Consider the following 23527-nt stretch of genomic DNA (forward strand, 5'->3'; position numbering starts at 1 on the left):
GCAGCTCTCTACTAATTGAGAGAGGGAAGATGGGTAGGAAAAGAAGGGGGGATAAAAGAGAGGGAGAGAGAAAATTGTAAATAATTTCTTCAGTTGATTCTAATAAATCCCAAATTAGTAAGGCAGGAGGCTGATGGGAAATCCATGTAAGAGGGTTGACACTAGTCTTGTAGTTGATGCTAGTCCTGAACCACAATCACTGCTTCTTTGGGAAAAGTCACTCTGTGCTGATGGGACTTTACATTGCTTAAATGAGACCTGTTCTTACAGTAAATGTCATCTGTTTTACTCAGTGTCTGATTGTGAACGTTAATTGTACCTAGGACAATGTCAGTGAGCCATTTAGAGTACTGCCTGAAAGTACAACTGGGTGGTACACACTCTTATCTAATCAAGTATCTTATCTAATCAGAAATTTTAATTATGAACTTAATTATATCTTATCTAATCTATATATTTAAGGTAGTATATATTTATATTCAATATGAATGTAAATAAAGTTATATTTCCTTTAATGTGTCACTAAAGTAAGATAATGCATTTTCATAATGACCTTGCATTAAGCTTCCAGGGTAGCAGAAGGTGACATTATATATATATATATATATATATATATATATATATATATATATATATATATGTGTGTGTGTGTGTGTGTGTGTGTATCGTACTGATGTGTGTCTTAATTTCTGTTTAGCAAAACTAAAATGAGTATTTTCTACCAGTTTTGACAAATGCTAATAAAACAAAATCATTTCTTATAAATGTATATATACATAAGTATATCCTTTATTGTAGTCTATTAGAAAGATTTTCTGCTGTGGGATGGTCTGTATGTCAAATTGCTCTGACTGGTCAATAAATAAAACATTGATTGCCCAGTAGCTAGGCAGGAAGTATAGGCAGGACTAACAGAGAGGAGAAAAGAAAGAACAGGAAGGCAGGAGTCACTGCCAGCTGCCACCATGACAAGCAACATGTGAAGATGCCGGTAAGCTATGAGCCACGTGGCAAGGTATAGATTTATAGAAATGGATTAATTTAAGATGTAAGAACTAGATAGCAAGAAGCCTGCCACGGCCATACAGTTTGTAAGTAATATAAGCATCTGTGTGTTTGTATTATAAGTGGGCTGGTGGACTGCAGGGCCTTGGTGGGAGCTGGAAAGAAATTCTCCAGCCACAATATTCTTAGCCTTGGGTGGGAAAATTACATTTTTTTCAGTACAAGTTGTTACTTCTTTGCTGTTGCTGTTTTGAGATATACTCTTATTATATATAGTTCTAGCTGACCTAGGACTTGCTATGCAGCCTACACGGGCTTTGAACTCAAAATCATCATGTCTCAGTCTTCCTGTGGCTAGGAGGACAGGCATACTCCATACTATTTACTCTTTAGATGATTTCAAAGAAAGTATAAAATAATTTCATATTTTTGAAAATGATTTTTAGATATCTCTGTGAAAGCACATCTTCATTCTCTCTACCAGGACCAGATTCTGTTACAGTAAAAGAGGATAGATTATTTTAGGATGTATCAATATTTACTTAATGCAAGTCATAGTTTACAGAAGACTATGTAGAGGAGATGGCACTGCATTCAGCTCTCTCTCTCTCTCTCTCTCTCTCTCTCTCTCTCTCTCTCTCTCAGAGGGAAAGAGAAGCAGAGACATCTATTTTATATTCTTCTAAATATACTCAATGATATTAGATGATTTGTGTAGTGTACCAAATTTCAGAACTAGGTAGATCAATGTGATTCTGAAGTGAAGCCCACAAGCCATCAGTAGTTAGTACAGTGTCATTACAAGGCCATCAGTACTTTGGTGTCAGTTAAAACATACAGAAACCAAGTGAACATTCGAAGTGGGCCAGGAATATTAGAAAAAAAAAAAAGAACAAACTTACCTAGATAGATGCCAGCTGAGTATTTGGCACTGTGTTCGTAAATGTAGGTCACACCAAGGACATATATAGGTATTGCTGCAAATCCCTGGAGACACTGCCCAAAAATGACGAGACCAAGAATTTCTGATCTGTGTGGTACCATGGTTTCCTTACACTCCACTCTTGTCCTGTGTTCCCGTTCTATGCACAACTCTTTTGAAAGATAAGAATTGTATTTTACTGAGCAGAATTCAAAATTAAATGTACAATTAATTTGCAGTTGCTACTGTCACCATGTTTTTTTTATTTTATTTAATATTCTTACATTGAGTGCAGCCATACAATCAATTGATGATCATATTTTAAATAGAAATAGCACAATAAAAGAAAATGTATGGGAATACTGGAAGAGACACATACACTATGAAAGAAACAGCATGATTGTTTAAATGCACAAGATTACATGTACACAGATATGCTTATATACATACACATTTACACATACATAGATACTTATAGTTGGAATTTTCTTTGGGCCACCAACCAGCTCCCAAATAAAGAAAAAGAGACTCATTATTAATTATGAATGTTCAGCTTTAGCTTAGGCTTGTTCCACTAGCTCTTTTAACTTAATTTAACTGGTTTTTATTCATCTAAGTTTTGCCTTGAGGCTTTTTATATTTCTTTCATTCTTTATGTCCTACTTTCCTGCTTCTTTCATGTCTGTCTGGCTAGCACCTTGTGTCTCCTTGGTGTCTCTTTTTTTTTTCTTCTTCAGAACTAAATTCCTCCTTCTTCTTACTCTCCCTAAGTAGAAGTCTCATCTATACCTCCTTCCTCATTATTGGCCATTCAGCTTTTTATTGACCAATTAGGTGCCTTAGGCAGGCAATGTAAAATAGCAACACATCTTTACATAATTAAACAAATACAGTAAATCTTTCATAGTTAAACAAATGAAACACATATTTGCATAGTTAAAAATTCTGCAATATGCACTAAATTTCCTATACTTTGCATCCTGTTCTAATGATTTTTATCTCCAAAATAAAAGTACTCACAATCCTCTGGATGATCTGAATTGCCAAAGTCCACTTTCTGAGTTTAGTTCTGTGTTTTCTTTTCTTTTTTTTTTTTTTTTTTTTTTTTTTGAGACAGGGTTTCTCTGTGTAGCTTTGCGCCTTTCCTGGAGCTCACTTGGTAGCCCAGGCTGGCCTCGAACTCACAGAGATCCACCTGGCTCTGCCTCCCGAGTGCTGGGATTAAAGGCGTGCGCCACCAACGCCCGGCTGTGTTCTTTTCTTTAGCAATCTTTAAATTAAAACATGTGCACTGCTTTGTTAAATGGTTTCCTATTTTAGATTCATGAGCTTCCATAATATATACTCTTATGGTTTGTATATAAAATTTCTCCTTAAAGTCTCATGCACCAAATTCTTAATTCCCTGTGGATATTATTTGGTGGGGTTCCTGTAACTGTAAGAGGGAGACACCAGCTGGTCTCTGACAGGAATGTCTTGTCCTAGGCCCTTCCTATCTTCTTTCTGCTTTGCTTATACCATGTAGTAAATTGACTTCCTTTGCACAGAAAGTTTTCTGGCTGGCCATGGGCTCAGAGTCAATGGAACCTAGTAACCATGGATGAAGCACTCTGAAACCATGTGCTAAAATACATTTGTCCTACTTTTAAGTAGTTATGTCAGCATTTGTTCATAGAAACAAGACAACTAAATGTACATGGGATTATAAAAACAAAGTATTAAGTTGTAAAGGTAGACAGCCAGGTGTGGGGTGTATGCCTTTAATCTGAGCACATAAGATGCAGAGGCAGGAAGCTCTCTAAGTTTAAGGCCAGCTTGGACTACAGAGTGAGTTCCAGAACAGCCAGGGCTACATAGGGAAACCCTGTCTCAAAACCAAAACCAACCAACCAACCAAACAAACAAACAAACAAAAATCCCAAAACATTTCTTCATTTACTACATGGTTATCTATTCATTATATTTAAAAACCTTTGAATGTTTTTCTTATTTTTCTTACTCACAAAGTTATAGGATTTGTGTATTTATACTGGTGGTAGATTGGTAAACCTAATCAGGTGATACTAAACTATATCTATTTTGACCATCTTGGGTGAAATTTACAACATGCACTTGAAATATCATATAAAAACTAGTAAAGATTAAAACTCATTACACTATTGAAATGTAATGTCTTTGCTTCTGTGCAATGATACATAACTCTAGGGAAAATGGAAGCTATCTCTTAAATTATGATTTAACTCAACATGTTCATACTCTCTTGTCTTTTTTAATATAATAATCCATGATGTGTGTAATAGGTTTGTTTATGACTTTTAAATACATGTATGGGATGTATTCTGATCAATTTCATCTCTTTTCTCTTTCTGCTTGTCTTGTACTCTCACCGATTATTTTTCTATTCCCAATTAGACAGCTCATCTACATTCTTTCTTCTTCTTTTTCTTCTTCTCCTATTTCCATTTTTTAATGACTCAATGAGTTGCATTAGAATTGCTTGCAGCATATGGGGTGAAAGGCTGTTTGTAGAAGCACAGGCACCTTGCAGGGGCACCACTGCTGAACTGACTCTCCCTCTCTCAACAACATCTAGCTACATATAAATCTCCAGGAATGCATGGGAAGTGTGCTCTCCTTTCCCCTCCATGACAGGATGTTTACAGACACTATCTTGGATAATTTGTGTGCAGATACTTACAGCTTCTGTGCGTTCAAGACTACAATGGCCATTTCATGCCTAGTCCAGCATGTCACACTACTTCCCACACCCTCCACTTCATTTAGCTCTTCCATTCTTCTTTCTCTTCTGCAATATCCTGTGGACCTTGCAGGGTCATTTTTATCTGAGCATACGACAGTCACTCATTCTTAATTTTTAATCTTATAAATCTTCCAGCTAATGTCTTTTAGTATGTGATCCAAATAATATATAAAAAACCTTATTACAATGTTCCTGTTAACTATCTCAAGTTGTGCCTAACATGTTTCTTCTGTAGTTATCATTGACACTTCTGTATAACTTTGCTCTCTATCACAACAGGCAAGCCCTAAAATTACAACCTTAGTCAAATTATTCCCTTTCCTTAATTTCAAGCTATAGTTTTAGAGCTGAAGAAAAATATGTGGTATTCAAAATCCATTTCGACTTCATGGTGAATAGAATCAAGCAAGTGCTTCATGCTATTTACAATCATAAAGCACCGTTGGAGCCCATTTACCTCTGCCTTGTTCTAGAAAGTTAAACTTACTAGTTTAGCTACTCCCAAGGAGACATTTCTGAGATTTCTATTGAAGAATATCTGAAAACAAATGTTTCCCATCTCTATAATAAATCTAATCTTTTTGAGCCTTAACAATAAAAAAATTAGTCTCTGTTAAGAAAATTGATAAATAACATAAATATCACACATAGCAAACCTCCAAAGAGAAACTATCAAGAAATATGAATTATTCAGTATTACAAATACTGATTAAAGCCCTAAATTAATGAAAAGCAAGTTTTCCTTACAGTAAAGAGCATGAGTTATGTTAACAAGTAGATGGAAGTGATTCTGTTGAAACATTTTGAGGGAAAGTCATGTTGAAGTTTACCACAGAAACAAGTGTAGAAAATCAAGGATTTCCCACAAAATCATGTATGAAAACAAGGAGATTTAAACAGGTGATAAAAAGAGGACAGACCACAAGCATATGTTCTATTGTTATTTTTTAAGAGTGAGAAGAATGTAGAGCTAGGGAGGTGGCTCAGAAATTCAGGACTCTGGGTGTTCTTCCACAGAACCTGGATTCTGTTTCCAGCACCTAATTGGCAGCTTACAACGCTCTGTGCATCCAGTTCCAGGTTTTGACAGCCTTTCTGGCCTCAGCAGGCACCAGGCACACACATGGTGTACATGCATATATATACATGAAAAACACTCAAAGAGATAAAACAAAATTAATATTTAAAAAGGTTAAAGAAATTTAAAAGACCTCCCTCTTCTATCCTCAACTACACTGTAACAATAGTAAAGAACAAGAGGCCATGAATTTGAGAGTGACTAAGCATAGGGATGTCAGGGATTGGAAAGAAATAACATGGGAGGGGTGTGGAGGACAAGATGTGGGAGGGATTAGAAGATGGGAAAGGAAAGGAGGAAATAATGTAATTTGATTTTTATTTTTAAAAATAAGCAAGCATTCAAAATCTAGAAGTGGAATGAGGAGATCTTGATTGCATGTAAGCGTTTGTGAAAACTGATAAAGAAGAGTAACGTGCAGAGAGCGGTATAGGGAGGAGATCAGTACGGAACAATGCATGAGGCAGGAGCACACAGCATGATCACTCTAGGCCACCTCCTTCATTTTAACTGGAGGGAAGAAGTGAAGAATACTAATAAGTAAATGTAGGCCAAATAAATTAAAATTTCAATGTAAAGAAACTAATGCAATTTCCCTCCATGACATCATTCTCCATCCAACACAGGACAACTTAGGAAATCGGTAAGAAAACCTAAAGTCCTTCCAAGGCATACTCAAGACATGTAAGTGAATAGACTAATTTTTGAAGATACTTGTACTTCCACTTGGCAGCAGTAGATTCACCACAGGCCTCAGTGCAGCCTGCCATAGGTAGAGAAGGTGCATGATTCACTCCCAAGGTTTACAAGCAGGAGAGAAGGGACAATGAGAGAAGAGAGCTGAAGGCAGCACTCACTGGAGGAGGCTTGAACGGTTTTACTATGTCATGTTGGCAGAGAAAAGAAGCTACAAACAAAGGGAAATAGCAACCATGAGAATCAGAGAGAGCAGGTGTCACTAGCCTCTAGTCCCAGTGAAAAAAGTTAACCCTTATTCTAAGTAAGCTGTAAGCACTCATGGCTGTCACCATAAAGCTGAGCTCAGTATGCCTGCTGAGACAGATGTGTGGATGGTCACTTTATACAGGTTCTAGAAAACAAAGATGACAACGTAGTACAAGCATTTTCATGAATTTGTGGATAATATTTTTTGGTTGACTATTTCAAGAGGTGGCAAAGTATGATGTCTACATGTGTGCCGAGGCACACGTTTGAAAATAAACCAGTGATCTTTGTAGGTAACAGATGGAATCATAGAGCAGAAAACAGAACAGAAATGGAAAGCTATAGACAATACCAAAGGGGCTCAGGTAACTCACAATGGAAGCACAAAAAGCAGCAAGGAGTAAAAAAAAAATCAGGAGCTGTAGAAAGGAGAAAAGGAGTAAATAAAACAAATAAATGCAGAATCTCTCTCTCTCTCTCTCTCTCTCTCTCTCTCTCTCTCTCTCTCTCTCTCTCTCTCTCTCTCTCTCTCTCTCTCTCTCTCTCTCTGCCAAGGCAAGCAGCAGAGGCCAGAAGAGAGTACCAGATGCCCTAGAACTGTAGTTGTGGGTGGTTCCTAGCTATGGGACAAGGTTATATTTGGAAACCCAAGCTAGGTTCCAACTGTCTTTACAGATTCAATTAAAAAAAATAGGTGAACATTCATTACATTATTAATTCTTCATAATTGGTACATAGTGCATTTAAAGTCTGATGAGATGATACAATCATAATTGACCTTTAAGAATCTACTAATAGAGATAGTTACGAACAGCTTCTAAAATTCAATTGAAAGTATTCATGGGGTTAATGAAGTCATTTTTGTTTTGTTTATAGTTTTTTTTTTTAAGATTTATTTGTTATGTATACAGTATTCTTTCTGCATGTGTCCCTGCTTGCCAGAAGAGGGCACCAGATCTCATTACAGATGTTTGTGAGTCACCATGTGGGTGCTGGGAATTGAACTCCGGACTTTTGGAAGAGCAGCCAGTGCTCTTAACCGCTGAGCCATCTCTCCAGCCCTGTTTATAGGTTTTTACTCACTCACAATACTATAAAACAAACTTCAAATATTTTTATAAAAACCATAAATATAACACATAATAAACTTTAAAAACATTTATATACACATACACACATATACATCTCTCTTATTAATCCTGTCTTGTTAAAACTCAACTTATCATGTACACAAAAACCTGCACATGATGAGGAAAGATCTGGGACAACAGTGTTAGAAATATATTCCAAAGACATTTCAAGTAGATTTACTAGAATAGCAGAATGATTACAAAATAAACAACTACAAACAACATGACAAAGCCATTATCTTTATAGTTCCAAATGGTAGTCAAAGAATAGGGTCCAACTTTTGCAAAGAGAAGAGTAACTAGAAAAGTTAACTCTCCTATGTGTAGGCTCATTCCTGTGTTTGAGCTTATGTGGGTCTGTGCTACAAAGGGAATGAAGAGAGTAATTCAAGTATCTTATGGAAATTAAAATCAACCACTGGACTTCTCAAGAGATTTTTAATGCACATAAAATTGTATAAAAGAAATAATTTTGCAAATTATCCCATAATAGTCTTTCCTAAGGTCATCTCCCCTGTGAGATAAATCAGAGAGCTACAGGTAGTCAGTCAATAAGCATGGCTACATAAACAAAAAATGGCAGGCACACAGACATACATCATGAACTATTTTAAATTCCTTGAAGCAATGATTTAAATGAACATTGATTCAGAATATGAGAGTGTATTTGAAAAATCTCACCTCTGCCTTCTTCTAGTGTTGCTACAATTTCATATTTCATGTATGGAACAGCACAGGAAATGGATCCAAGTCCCACTAAAAAGGCACCAACTGCCACCCATTTTGGCTTGTGCCATTTATCTCCATAGTACGCTACAGGTATTGCTACCAGTAAAGATGCAAAATCATAAGTGGAGGACAGTATAACTTTCTCTGGCCTTGACAGATAAAATTCCTTCTCAAAATGTCCAATACTCAAGTCAATAAAACCAAATATAAAACCTAAAAGTCAAAAGAAAGACAAAAGGCAATATAACACATTTTAATAGACAAAACAGATTACCATTATAATCATTCAAAGAGAACTTTAATTTAGACCAATTGAAGTTTAACATTTCTGAGAATTTTCAATCTTTTTTGGAAAAAACAATATATACATTCAACGTAAATTATTTCATATTCTTAAACATTAAATTATAGCATAATGTACATATAACCATCCATAGCTAGAATTGTTCAATATCTTGGATTCTGTGTTTGAAGTTTAAAATCTTGAGCATTTTCAATCTTTTTGAAAAAAAAAGTATACATTCAATGTAAATTATTTCATATTCTTAACCATTAAATAAATGATAGCATAATGTGCATACAACCCACATGTAAAGAAGGGGAAAAAAGTGTACTAAATGAAATAAAAATAGCTTGATACAAGAAATAGCTATAAAAATATTACATATCTTGGAGTGAAAACAGAAATAGTTACAAATTAAAGCTCGTGCTATGTCTGCAAAGGGGCTGGGCCACAAGTCAGTGCTGCAGTATCCACAGCTGGTGTTGTCCAACTACTTCAAAGCCTCCTTGGCTTGCAGGGATCAGGGAGTCCAGACTCTTCCTAAAGCTACTAAAGCTCTGAGAACCCGCACATCACAGTTGTCACAGTTGACTCAAAAAGCAAGATGCTGCTGAAACATCCATGATTGCTGTTGATAGAATGTCTGTTCCCTACTTTACCTCCAACAACTCTAACCACCCAGTATTTCTCCTGCCACCCAAATCACTACCCAAACCAGAAACCCATAGTAGTGTCCAAATCTCTCACTGGCAACAGATACATGAGAGAGTCAGGTCAAAGGCAGTGGGCAAGTGTAGTATCCAAGTTAACTAGACCTCTTGCAAATAAAAGGAAGTTCTAAAGTGGATTGATGGAGCTCAGTGGGATATATATATATATATATATATATATATATATATATATATATATATATATATATATATAAAATGTGTGTGTGTATATATGTGTGTGTGTGTGCGCGTATGCGTGTGTGTGAATGTGCGTGTGTGTTTAATTTAATTTTACATATCAGCCACGGATTTCCCTGTCCTCCCTCCTTCCGCTGCCCCCCCCCACCTCCCCCCAATCCACCCCCCATTCCCACCTCCTCCAGGGCAAGGACTCCTCTGGGGATTCAGCTCAGCCTGGTAGATTCAATCCAGGCAGGTCCAATCTCCTCCTCCCTTCACCCAGGCTGAGCAAAGTGTCCCTGCATAGGCCCCAGGCTCCAAAAAGCCAGCTCATGCACTAAGGACAGGTCCCCGTCCCACTTCCTGGGGGCCTCCCAAACAGTTCAAGCTAATATATATGTCAGTTTCACTTATCCAGAGGGCCTGATCCAGTGGATTTTTTTCTTTATTTAACAAAAATAGTTAATGACAGTATGAGACTAAAATAATAGAAGAAGAGAAGGAGGAGGAAGAGGTAGGAGGAAAAAGTAAAAAATGTGAATAAAAACACCCTTGTGTTTCTTACTGTGATGTGGACCCAGTAAAATGTCATCATCCCTCAATGCATGATGAGGAAACAAAATCCAGACAGAAGGCTGCTTTGCCAGAGTGCTTCAAAACTGTGAACTGAAACCACCTCATGAAGGCAATGCTGTTTTCAACTTTATTTTAATCCCCCAAGGACTCAACCCAGAACTTAAGTTGGTCATCAAGTAAAAGGAACTGAACACCACCTTCTTCTCATCAGCTCAGTATCTGAAGACCAGAAGGGGAGTCAGATCATGGAGTGCACCCTGCCAGGCGGCGGGTAGCCAAAGACCTGAGTGAGGTAAAAGACCCGAAGGAACAACAAAACATTGGGTTAGCTGATTCTGATTCCATTCATGTCTGGTCATGGACCCTCCCCTTCCTGCCGCGCGTGTCAACCTTGTCTACCTCACTACTCCACTCACCACAGCGACCCTGCTCCTCCAACTTACCTTGAGCTAGGACCACTGTACAGTACATAGAGAGGAAGAAGTTAATGTTGTTGAAACGCTGTAAAGAAGGGAAAACTAGAGAGCCCAAGCCGAACGGCCCCTCCAAAAAATCGCTTTGTTTTGTATCTGGTAACTTCTTGGTGTCTGAAGAGACAGGCATTTTACTTTTTCTGAGGCTTGAAAACTTTATCATGGCAGTAGGAATTGTTGTCAGGAACGGGGATAGTTTACCGAGACCCACAGGCTGCTGCTGGTTGTCCCCATCATTCTCCTCTTCCACCTCCTCCATGCTGCCTTCTGCACGTTCCAGTCCCTGGTCCATGGTTTATCCGATACAGTTCTGTGGACTTCGTGGGCTCAAGTGACTAACGCTGTGGCTAAGAGAACTGCTACTCCAACCCCTGCAGGGAACACTACTTCCCATGTAGGAAGCCAATGTCTGTCTGTATAGAGAGGTTGGCTGACGTGTCAGAAGTTCCAAAGCTGAATTCTATCTTCTCCCCGTCACAGTGGGGCAAAGGAAGAAAGGGAGGGGGAGGAGATGAATATGATCAAACCATGTTGAACAAAATGCTCAAATAACTAATAAAAACAATTTTATAATAGAACAGGGGAACCAACCTCCAGTATCTCCAGGCTTGCTTCAGCTTGGTGTCTCTGCAAATAAAGTACTAAATAATAACAAACAAACAAATAATTAAAACAGGAAATGTGGGAAGACATAGTCACTGTGACAGACTGTGACCGAAGAGTCTTTAAGATTCATAGCCTCTTTTCCTTTAATTATTTTATTTATATGAGTGGTGTGTGTGTGTGTGTGTGTGTGTGTGTGTGTGTGTGTGTGTGTGTGTGTGTGTAAATATATATGTCAGTTTGCCTATGATTATCTTGGAACATAAAGTTCTGAAAAAATTGGTGTTTGAAAATTAGACTTCAAGAGATCAATATAGACTTGTGATCACAATTGATATGGAAACTTTTAATTGGCTTATGAGTACATGTTGCAAGATGCAAAATCTGTTGAAATTCATAGCACTCTCTTTATGATTTAGATGCCAGAAGGGGGTTTCATTGGCTTTTGACTTTATCAGTCACTAATGCTGTAAAAGGTGGTTAACTGCCACCTATGGGGCATGTTGTTTCATATTTCAGCTAAATCTTAAGAAAGTGGATTTAGAGATTTCAAAAATACATCATCTGCTGTTACTTTTATTATTCTTGTTATCATTTTAGAAAATAATTTTATTTATTTCCAATAGTTCCAGCTAGTATTCTATTTATGGTACTTAAACTCAGGTTATTATACACACTATACAATAGATTTCCACACGTACTGGGCTGACTTTTATAATAGCATGCATTTACATTCCTTCAACTTGACTTTTAAGACAAAACTTTTCAAAGCAAAATTATAATCTTTAAATTTTATTTAAAACTCTTGATTAGCAATTACTGATTCACAAACTTTTTAAAGCATGGATTAATTATGAGCATGTTGGGACTCAGAGGATATATACTGAAACAAGGCTAGGTTTTACATGACTGATTACTTTTTTCTCAATGGTAATTTGAGTGAAGAAATGTCTGTATTCTTTCATGTGTACAAAGTAGTGGTCTTTGTATTTATATTCCCCAGAAGGAAATGTTATTGAGGAAAGTTCAGAGTAAGCCATTATGGAGTTGTGGAGCAGTCTTACTTTAGATTTGTTGGAGATGATACTTCTGACTGATGCTACCCAAAAGTTTAAAAACTTTCTGGAAAATAGTATTTCCCAGTGTCATCCAAGGAAGACTAGAATTTTTTTCTATTTCTCTCAGTCCTTCTGGAAAAAAAATAGCCTTTTGCTATTTTTATTATCCTTTCCTCTCCATGGGGAAACATTTTTTTAAGATTTATCTACTTATTATATAGATAATGTTCTGCCTGCATGCTAGAAGAGGGCACCAGATTTCATTAAAGATTGTTGTGAGCCACTTTGTGGTTGCTGTGAATTGAACTCAGGACCTCCGGAAGAACAGCCAGTGCTTCTAACCTCTGAGCCATTTCTCCAGCCCAACATTACTTGTATTTTAACAATCAATTGCAGAATTAGCTATTTCTGGAAAAGAGAACTAAAATTACAAGTCATAAATACACTTTAACTTTTATATTTCTTTATATTAGCGGAACCTAGAACATTTGGTAACCCACAAGGACCAGCATGGGCATCAGAAATGTGTAACATGCATAATTGTAACTACTTTTGAATTTTTAAGTAACCTGGTTCCCTCCTCTCTAATATGGCTTCCACAACCCCCAATTTAAGACTATCCTTACATACGCTGAAGAAGGTGAACTTTGTGGGTAACAAACTCCATCTTACTTTGTTTTCTGGATTTTCAAATAATTTTTTTTCTGTGTCTCATGGCTTGTTTTTGAGTCACTGGCCTCTTTTCAAGTGGGTTCACAATTATGGGAATGTTGAATATGACTTCAGGTTGCTTCTTTAATCTCATAATTGCAAGTATTTATTTTGTCAATAAAGATGGAGAAAGGACATATGACATTCAGAAAACTGCCCTGCAGTTACTCATCCTCTGGTCATCTTAATTCAGTTTGAGAAAATAGGGTGCCTCTTTCATTTCCAAGTCTTTCAACGAAACTTCATCAGTGGATTCGATATTTACCACTTCCTTTCTGTTTACTTTGTCCTCAGTGTGTTCAGATCTTAAAGGCAATTATTATCACTGCAGTTCAATGTTTCATTGCATGAGTCCAAGTTGAAATAGCAACTGAATTTTTGGGAAAAGGGGTGGATGGCAAAAGATTTCTATATTTAGAATTAGGAAGATTTATACAGCTTGAAAAGTCTCAGAATTTCAAGCTTAAGACATGTGTAAGAAAGTGCTGAGGCAAAAGCAGGAGCTGACAGAGTGACTATGTATTTACAGACAATGTTGCCTATCCTCAAATAGAGATAGTTTCAGGAAACTCAGAGCATGATAGCCTGTATTCTTAGAAAACATTTTTTTAAATGTCTTTTGAAATCCTATAGTATATTGTGGAAACATTTGTCACTGTGCATCTTAAGCTGAAATAGAGAATTTGAATGGTTAATGATGCTATAAACTAGAATAGAAGTTTGACAGTTACAGAGCAGTTCTGTGTGCCATTAAGCGATGTACTGGCACTTGGTCTATTGTCTTTTGTTGCCCTTTTCACATGTTCTGTTCATGTTTTTTTTTTTTTTTTTTTTTTTTTTTTTTTTTTTTTTTTTTTTCGAGACAGGGTTTCTTTGTGTAGCTTTGCGCCTTTCCTGGAACTCACTTGGTAGACCAGGCTGGCCTCGAACTCACAGAGATCCGCCTGCCTCTGCCTCCCGAGTGCTGGGATTAAAGGCGTGCGCCACCACCGCCCGGCCTGTTCATGTTTTAATATGGGCTGGAATAACAAACTTTCTCATTAACTGTTTCCAGATAGGTTTGCCCAGTAGGAAAGTAGAAAGAAGAAAGAAACCAGGGTATACACTTAATTCCTATAATTTGAATATGCTTCTAATAGAGTTACTAGAAGTTTGTTCCCCAAGATACTAGTGTTAATTTATTTCTGTGGCTCTTTAACATTTAGGGACTAACAGAACATGGTTAGGTGATAGTATGGCATTGCTCTTTCCAAGGATTGAGCAAGGTTATCATAGTGTGAGTTCTAGTAAGAGCACGTGGTTAGTAGCAGATTAAAACTGCATCTTTCTACTTTTAGGCCTCCTATCTCAAATGTTGTCTCTCTGTCTTGGATACATTCTCATTATGACACCCTCCACCTTTTTGTGACATAGCCAAGGGTACCAAACACAACACCTGTTCTTGTACTTACAGCTTCCAAAAATATTAGCATAAACTTTGTTGTTTTGAGGTATTCATCCCAAGGGATTTTTGCAATAACAGTAGAAAATAGACTAATAAAACTTCTATTTCTTAATTTTCAGTTCCTCTGAGAACAGCTACATCTTTACTAATGGATCTAGTTTTTCTAGATTATCAGAGACATTGTTTGCTCTCTTTCCTTCCAAAAGATTATACATACATACACACACACACACACACACACACACACACACACACATATATATATATATATATATATATATACATGTATATATACATATATACATACACACATATATGTATATATACATATATACATACATACACGCACACAGATATATATATATATATTATATATATATATGAGAATATATGAGAGAGAACCAGTTCCTTACCATGTTAATTTCTAAGTTCCTCACTCTACTTGTTTAGCTTCTCAGTCTTTCCATTATTTTATTAAATCAATTCTTGGCATCAGCTCATTTGTTAAAGAGTAGTCTCTGATTTCTATCTTCCTGATAATGCACAACACACCTGCATACATGGATGTGCCTGTACAGCCTGGTTCTGTGGCCATTCTCCAGTTCTTTCTAGGAAATCACCTTTGGTGAAGTCAAAGAAGACAATAGAGACTCCCTTAAAATAGGCTCATGATAGCAAAAAACAGGTGTAACTTGTAGGTATTTCAGATTGTGGGATATGAAGAGTCCAGACATACTCTATTACACTGCAGAGTCATTGACAGAATCCCATCAATAGAGTAGGGACTTGTAAGTGTAGTTGGGAGATAAAGGTCTGGGAGAATTAAAGGTGAAGGAGAGACATAAAGACATTCTAATATCAATGCCCTTGGACTACATTGATATCTGATATGTCAGAAAAAGGAAATGAGCTTTTTGTAATACTTTTGTAATTCCATAAATCTTTTATTATCCATAATAGACACTCAACTCTATAACCATTATAGCAGAAATAAATGACAGAAAATACATTATTGGGAGGTTAGGAAGATTACTATGTCAATTAAATACTTCCCATACAAGCATGTTGACTTAAGTTCAGATCCCTAACACCCATGTAACAGGTTGAGTGCAGCTGTTTGTCACTCCCGTTAGGGATACAGAGACAGATAAATTCTTGGAGCTTACTGACCATCCAGTTCTTCTGAATCAGCGAACTCCATGTACAATGAGAAACCTGTCTCAAGAAATGAGATGGAAAGGAATGGAGAAGACACCTGATGTCAACCAATAGCATCCACACACATTCACATCACATGTGTATACACAGGAACACATTTACAAACACCATGTACACATGAATAACACTATGTACACTTGCAATAACAAAAGGAAAATATATGGCTAATAACAAGATTAGGCTTCAATAAAACTATGTTTGCAGTAGCAGGCTGGACTTGTTCAGGTTGCGGGTTTACCAAGCCACATTCTAATGAAAAAGGCATAAACACAAGTAATCACAAAACTCAGAAACTAATTGAAATTGTAAGTGTACTATAAATGTAAATCACAAGGGGCTATATACATGTGCACAAGGAGGTCTTCTCTAGGCTAGAGACTAAAAAGATTGCCTCAGAAATTATTTAAGGCAAGACCTAAAGAATAAGTAAGAATTTTTGCCGGGCGGTGGTGGTGCACGCCTTAATCCCAGCACTCGGGAGGCAGAGGCAGGCGGATCTTTGTGAGTTCGAGGCCAGCCTGGGCTACCAAGTGAGTTCCAGGAAAAAGCTCCAAGCTACACAGAGAAACCCTGTCTCGAAAAACCAAAAAAAAAAAAAAAAAAAAAAAAAGAATTTTTAAAGCCAAAGACTAGGTGTGAGAAGAAGGAAACATGCATACCAAACCTTTACAGCAAGAAGGAAGACAGTATCCTCCTAGAACTAGGGGAGGGATGGGAGGCAGCACAGATGGAGTTCAAATGTACACAGCCATTGTTAATCTAGATACCAGAGTTATCAAACTGCAAAACAACGGGAATTCATCAGTTACAGATGATAACAAGCATAAAGTATTCCCCTTGCTTTAGCATGTGTACCCTAAAATAAATAAATAAATAAATAAATAAACCATAAAAGTAAGAGGCCCAGGCCCAAGAAAATATGTGAGGGAGGAGAGATAACTAGGACTTCGTAACACAGAATATGAAGAAAGTATACAGTATATATAATTATATAATTAGGTCTCACTTTAGGAACTCACGAATATTTTTTTTCTTTTTCTTTTTCTTTTTTTTTTTTTTGGTTTTTCGAGACAGGGTTTCTCTGCGTAGCTTTGCGCCTTTCCTGGAGCTCACTTGGTAGCCCAGGCTGGCCTCGAACTCACAGAGATCCACCTGGCTCTGCCTCCCGAGTGCTGGGATTAAAGGCGTGCGCCACCACCGCCCGGCGAATATTTTTATAATATTGTCATACCTTTCCCCAAATGACAATGTCCTAATGTTGGCCACAATCTGCTCTCATGATTGCAATGGCTTTAGGCTTTTTGAACTTAGAGAAAGTTTTACATTTCTACTGGGAAAAATTACAAATCAAAAAGAGGAAAAGAAAATACTAGTCTGTGATAGCTTTCCATAATGTTACCAAAGCACAGATAAATTCGTATAATTAACAAACTTCGAACATAAACAGTAATCCTCTAAAGAGTTGAGCAAACCAAGATATCCTGATTTAAAGTAGAGTTAAATGAGGATGTTAATCTAAACCCCATATGAGTTATTACCCCCACAGAGTAATAACATTTTGATTTTTAGGGGCTACATGACATTGCATAATATAACATGACTTTTTTTTGAGATTTAAAATGCACCCAAATTCTTATAGCATTTAAATATTTGGGAGAATATCTCCCCTTCTTTAAAGAGTATAACACCTTATCAGCCCTGTCCTATTTGACTTTGTCCACATGACACATCCTAGGTTCATCTAAGAAGGAAGCCTCACCTGAGAAACTGACTAGATCATCCTGATCTGTACACATGTCTTAGGGGGCTGTTTTGATTAATAATTGATGAAGAGGTCCCAATCAGCTTCAGAAAGGTAGTCCTAGTTTGTTTTGTTTTCTTCTGTGAAAGGGGAATAATAATTGTTCCCATCTCCTTAAGATATTATGAGGATTAAATGGGTTAGTAGCAGTTGAGAACACTGTTGAAGACATGTGAACATTACAGAAGAGAACATATGACTGATGTGCTTTAGTATATGGGTTAGAACTTCAACGTACTTTTCATTCAATAAACAAATGATATGAATAATCTTTGTCAAATTATTGTAGTCACTGATGTTTCTCTTAAATGATTAAGTTTCATGAAATTCATTGAACTGGCCCTTTGAAATATGAATTATTCTGTGTACCTCTCAAGGTTCTTTGGATTTGAAAAAAGTAGCATTCAAATGTGCACAATTTATCTGAATGATTTGATAAATTAGTTGTTTCTGTGCGCTTTATTTAAGGAAGACTACATAAGTCACTAACTAAATTAAAAGGTGGAATTCAGTGAGATAATTATGCTGACACGTCTATAATACACTGTGACAGAGGACAGTAACTTTGGAGGCTTTGTCTAGTTTTCAGCAGCAAAATCAAACAAGGATTGAGCTACTAGATTGGTGCTCTAAGTAGGCAGGTAGTGGTCTACTACAATTAAGCCTGGGATCCATAAATTGCATTTTCACATTAATTGTCACTTATAAACTAAAAACAACTTAGCAATTTTAACATTTTAAAGCACATAATCTCTCTATGTTAAAGTTTCTACTTATGAAATAATGTAATTCTTGTCCCATCAACCTCAAAGATTTCTATGACTTGTTGGAGCCCACTAGGTTTCCTACTGGTGGGACTAAGCAGGATTGCGTAAGAGGATGTTGGAACATGGGCCTGGGTACCAGGTATTTGTAAGGGTCTACATTTGACTGTAACTAGCAAGGGGGAGGTCTTTTACTCCACCCCTTGGCATTGTTATAAATAGTCATTTGAAACAAAGTTCTAGGCTGGTGGATAAGAATCCAGGCCCACCCAAGGCTATCCTGTGTTTCTCTCCCCTCTTTATTTCTAAGTCTCTTATCCCTCATTCCTCAAGAGGTTCTGAGGTAAATAAATGTGGGGGCTAGTCCCCCACAATGACTCAACAGAAGCAATTTGTGTCCAGTCCTGTTAAAGTCCTGTGATGTAGCTGGAAGGATATAACTCAGTGTCAGAGTGCTTGTCCAGCATTGACGAGGACCAGGACTCAACCTTCAGTAATTTAAAAAAAATCATAAAGTTGCATGGTGTGATTTTGCAAATCTCCTGCTCTATATGACAGGTACCTATCAGGCAATATGCACTAAATTGTTTTCACATAGTCATGGTAATTTTAAAATCCTTGCTCAGAAACACAATGTCCATTTTAAAAATAAGCAAATTGAGACACAGAAAATATAAACAGCTGGTGCCAACTCCTAGTAGGTTGTACAAAATGACTCTCACTGCAGGTACTATAGTACATCTTTAATATAGGGTTGGACCGTGATATATAAAAAAAAATGCCTTGTCATCTAGCTCCAGAGTCATGTCTGCATTTTGTCTAATACCCAACCTCATTTTCTCTAGGTTTTGCCTCTGCCTTGCCATGAATCTGCAAACTGATGAAGTTCTTACTTTGATACACTCAGCATTGACATTTTCTGATTCCAAGTGAGAGCTCAGGCCATTTCAATTCTGTACTCTGAGAGTCCAACAGGATCTGATACAGCAAGTATATGTGGTAGTCGGAGAGGAATAACCCAAAATAACTCTATCAGTGGTGAAGTAAAACCTCAAGACAAAAAAACTTCTCCTTGCCCTTTCTTAGGTGTACGGTCCCCAGAGGTGAACGTCATCCTCCGAAAACTGGAAAGCCATTACCTACAGCAGCAGCTAGCTCGATAACTTACCTTGTCTCGTCTTCCTCTGCCTCCCATTTGACTTTCTACTCACTGCTGCTATATGTCACTGTCCCCCCAATAACTGCTGACACAGGTCTGTTCTTCCGGTCAGCACTCTAGACGGCCCTGGATAAAAACATAGAGTAAACAGAAGGGTGATTTGTGGCTAGGTTCCAAATAAATAAAACACTGGGCATTTATATCAAATGCTAATATAATCATCATCATCATCATCATCGTCATTGAGATGGCTAATAAAGGTTGTCAATTGGACAGTATCCAGCATCATGCAGGAGACAAATGTCTGGGCATGTCTGTGAGGGAGTTTATAGGCTGAGTTAACTGAGGTAGGAAAACCCACCCTAAATGTGAAGGGCAGCATTAAATGGACTGAGGAACCAGACTGAATGCAAAGGAAACAAAAGGCTGAGCACTAGCATTCATCTCCCTGTCTTCCCTCACTCTGGATAAGGTGTGACCAGATTCCTCCCATTCCTGCTGAAATGCTTATCCACAATGGACTGTACAGTGAAACCATGAGCCACAATAAGCCCTCACTTCCTTAAGTTGTTTTTGTAAGGTATTTTGTGACAGCATAATATACTTAGTGTTTCAGATGTTTTGGACAAAACAAAAAGTCAAAATGGGAGATAAGACTCTTGAACCTGATTACAAAGAGAAGGAATTTTACGCTCTAAATATTTTGGCTCAAGACTACTGGCATAATGTTGTATATTGTGTCTGAGTCTCTGAAGGCAGCGAGTCTTCTTTAGGTTCCCACATTTGTGATTTATCTGGTTTTAGTTGCATACCTATACTTCTATAAAACAATGTGCTCTCTTTACAGCTCCTTGAATACAAGTTTTATTGACATTTCGAAAATCATGTTACAGCTAATGAATTACTAATAATTTTTTTCGAGACAGGATTTCTCTGTGCAGTTTTGGTGCCTGTAATTTTTTTTTTAACTTTTGAAGTTATGATTTAATTGCAACATTTCTCCCTTCCTTTTCTTTCCTTTAATCCATACCCTCCAAATTTTGTTCTCTGTTCTTCAAATTCATGACTTTTTTCACTAATTGATATTGCATGCATACACATACTTTCCTAAATATAACCTGCTGAGTCCAAATAACACTACTTGTGTGTATGTTTTCAAGCTCGATTATTTGGTACTAAGTAACCAATTGGTGTGCTTCTTCCTAGGGAGACAGCTTCCTGCTCCCAGATTTCCCCAGATTACCCCGGTTGCCTATAGTGTTTTGTGTAGGGTTTAGGTCTCATTGGCTTTTCCCCATTAAGCTTAGCATGGTCACTGGTGGTCATATTGGTGAGGATTTACAGGTGTAGATTCTGACATTACAACGAGACACAATCTCAAAGCAAATTCCTGATGCACTGGCTGCTACAATCTCTCCACCGCCTCTTCTGCAATGTTCCCTGAGCCTTAGGTTTGAAAGCATTTTGTAGATGTATCCATTACACCCCTCTTCTTGACTTCTCCAGTACTTCCCCTGTCCTCATCCCCCAAGTATTATTCATAAAAATGAACCTGTCCTCATGGATCTTCTCCTTTAATGCTGCTGGATAGTAAAGAAGGAGGCAGAATACAAAACAATGTGATGTTTCTTTATTCACTTGGCAACTAGCTAAGGCAGTGGTTCTCAACCTTTCTAATGCTGGGACTCCTTAATACAGTTCCTCACTTTGTAGTGACCCATCAACCAAAAGATTATTTTCATTGCTACTACATAAATGTAACTTTTTACTGTTATGAATCATAATGTAAATACCTGTGTTTTCCATTGGTCTTAGGTGACCCCTGTGAAAGTGTCATTCAGCTCCCAAAGGGGTCATGACCCATAGATTGAGAACTACTGGGCTAAAGGAATAAGCTACTCCATAGGTGTCACTGACTTTAGAGAAAAACACGGCTTCTGAAGTTGAGAAATCAAACACCATTTTTCTGACATCATTGTGACCACACGGTTACTTTAGTCTGTTAAGAATTTGGACTCACAAATGTTTACTTCCCTAGACCCTGGACATCTCCATTGTTTGTTCCATTTCCCAAAGGAGTGGGAATGGGGATGAATAATGAATTATATGTAGAGATATTGCCATATTTATCCCAGGCTCCAAGCTTACATAACCTTGTAAGGATCTTTATTAAGGTAATTTCTAATAACCTTCTATGCTGGCTACTCTTATGTCAACATAGCTAGAGTTATCTGAAAGTTGGGAAACTCAATTGAGAAAATTCCTCCATAAGATCCAGCTGTAAGATATTTTCTTTTTTAAAATAATGTAATTCTTCATTGATGCTTTGGGAATTTCATGCACCTAATACTATCCACCTTCCAGTCCCTCCATATATACCCTTCACCCTTGCAACATGCCCCCCCCCCAAAAAAAACTCCCCCAAAAATTAATTTTAAAAAATACCTCACTCCCCCATCTTTCCTGTCTCTTCTTCCTTTGTCCTAGTGGCATTGGGAGCTATAGTGTGTCACAGAGAGTACACCCTTTTGTCCAATCAGCCCCACCTACAAATGTTCACTGAAATGAGTCATTGGTCTGGTTCAAGGACTGTGGTCTCTGGCACACCATCATCACTAGACCCTCACTGTAACTCCTCTTGTATATCCTGGTGTTGCCCCGAGTCATGGAGATCCTGTGACTATTGTTCCACAGAACCAGTCCCTTCATGCATCTAGGATGTCATAGATGGGGCAGATGTTAGGTGGACCAACTCAAAGTCTAGGATGTGGGCCTGGGTGGTTGCTGAATTGGTCAGTCCAGGCCACTGGAAGTACCCCCTCAAATGAGGGGAAAATCCAGCTCTCCCATATCTATGCCATCTGGGCCAGCTCTCCCATGCCTATGGTGATGGGTGGGGCTATCTCTCCCTAATGCAAGGACCACCTCTCTCATGAGGGGCAGGGCCAGCTCTCCTGCTTCAGTGTCAGCGAGGGATAATGCCAGCTATCCCAGGGCCAGTGAAGGGTGAGGCTGGCTCAATATGGACCTTGGATTTCAACATGCAAGGTTCCTATGGTTACCTGTGATAACATGGGCCATGGCCATCAACACAAACAAAAGATGCTATAGGACTATGGTTCCTCAGCAGCAGCCTGGACCTGTGTCATCATGGCCCCAGTTGGCAGCATGAGCCACTCAAATAAGTATTTCCTCAGTGGCAGGGTAGCCCTTGGACACCAGCATGGCCTCAGATGGTGGCCCAGATCCCTGGCATTGGCAAGGCCTTTGATGGTAACAGGGGCCATAGACAACAAGAGAGACCCTGACCACTCACTGTAAGGCCATATCACAGATATGGCCCTTGGCAGCAGCTCAGGCTTGGATGTGTCATGGCCCCTGGTGACAGCATAGGCCACTCAGATAGACATGGCCCTGGTGGCAGCATGACCCTTGGACACCATCATGCCCACAGGTGGCAGCCCAGATGCTGGGCACCCTTATGGCCTTGGTGGCAACTTGGGTCATGGATGTCAACACAGACCCTACCTGCAGTAGGACCATGGACACAGACATGGCCCTTGGCAGTAGCCCAGGCCCAGATGGTACCATGGCCCTGGGTGGCAAGCAGGCTACCACATAAGCCTGCTCCTTACCACCTTTACTTCTTCAGTTTTGCCCCTTTCCATAGCACATGAACCATTCTGCTTCTCTTTCTTTCCCACTTTTCTACCATATATTTGTTCATCATAATGGCCCCTACTTACCTATAAAGGCCTGTAGATACCTTCTGCCAGGCTGGACTGTGAGGACCCAGGATGGCGTGTGAACATATTTCAACAACCTTGGCCAAGTGTCCATAAGACATTCTCTTAATTAGTCATTGATGCAGGAGGGCCCAGCCCATTGCTGGTGGTGCCAACTCTGGGCTGCTGGTCCTGGGTTCTATAAGAAAGCAGACTGAGCAAGCCATGAGAAGCAAGCCAGTAAGCAGCACC

General features: G+C 38.2%; 1 protein-coding gene across 3 annotated transcripts in view; it reads right to left on the bottom strand.

Annotated features, from left to right (window-relative positions):
• Positions 1 to 11262, bottom strand: part of Slco6a1 (solute carrier organic anion transporter family member 6A1) — a 90649-nt gene extending 79387 nt beyond the window's left edge. Inside the window, exons 1-3 of one of the 3 annotated variants that reach the window (XM_016004197.3) lie at positions 10763 to 11262; positions 8523 to 8783; positions 1908 to 2099 (exon numbers count right to left, since the gene is read on the bottom strand). In XM_016004197.3, the coding sequence (XP_015859683.1) occupies positions 1908 to 2099; positions 8523 to 8783; positions 10763 to 11084 (775 nt within the window). In that variant the 5' untranslated portion in view covers positions 11085 to 11262. The remainder of the gene's footprint in view (positions 1 to 1907; positions 2100 to 8522; positions 8784 to 10762) is intronic. The other 2 variants (XM_076549689.1, XM_042259910.2) reach the window with 2 other exon arrangements.
• Positions 11263 to 23527: the final 12265 nt, after the last annotated feature.

Source organism: Peromyscus maniculatus, chromosome 13 (genome assembly GCF_049852395.1).
Source record: "Peromyscus maniculatus bairdii isolate BWxNUB_F1_BW_parent chromosome 13, HU_Pman_BW_mat_3.1, whole genome shotgun sequence".
In the NCBI taxonomy this organism is placed as follows: Eukaryota; Metazoa; Chordata; class Mammalia; order Rodentia; family Cricetidae; genus Peromyscus; species Peromyscus maniculatus.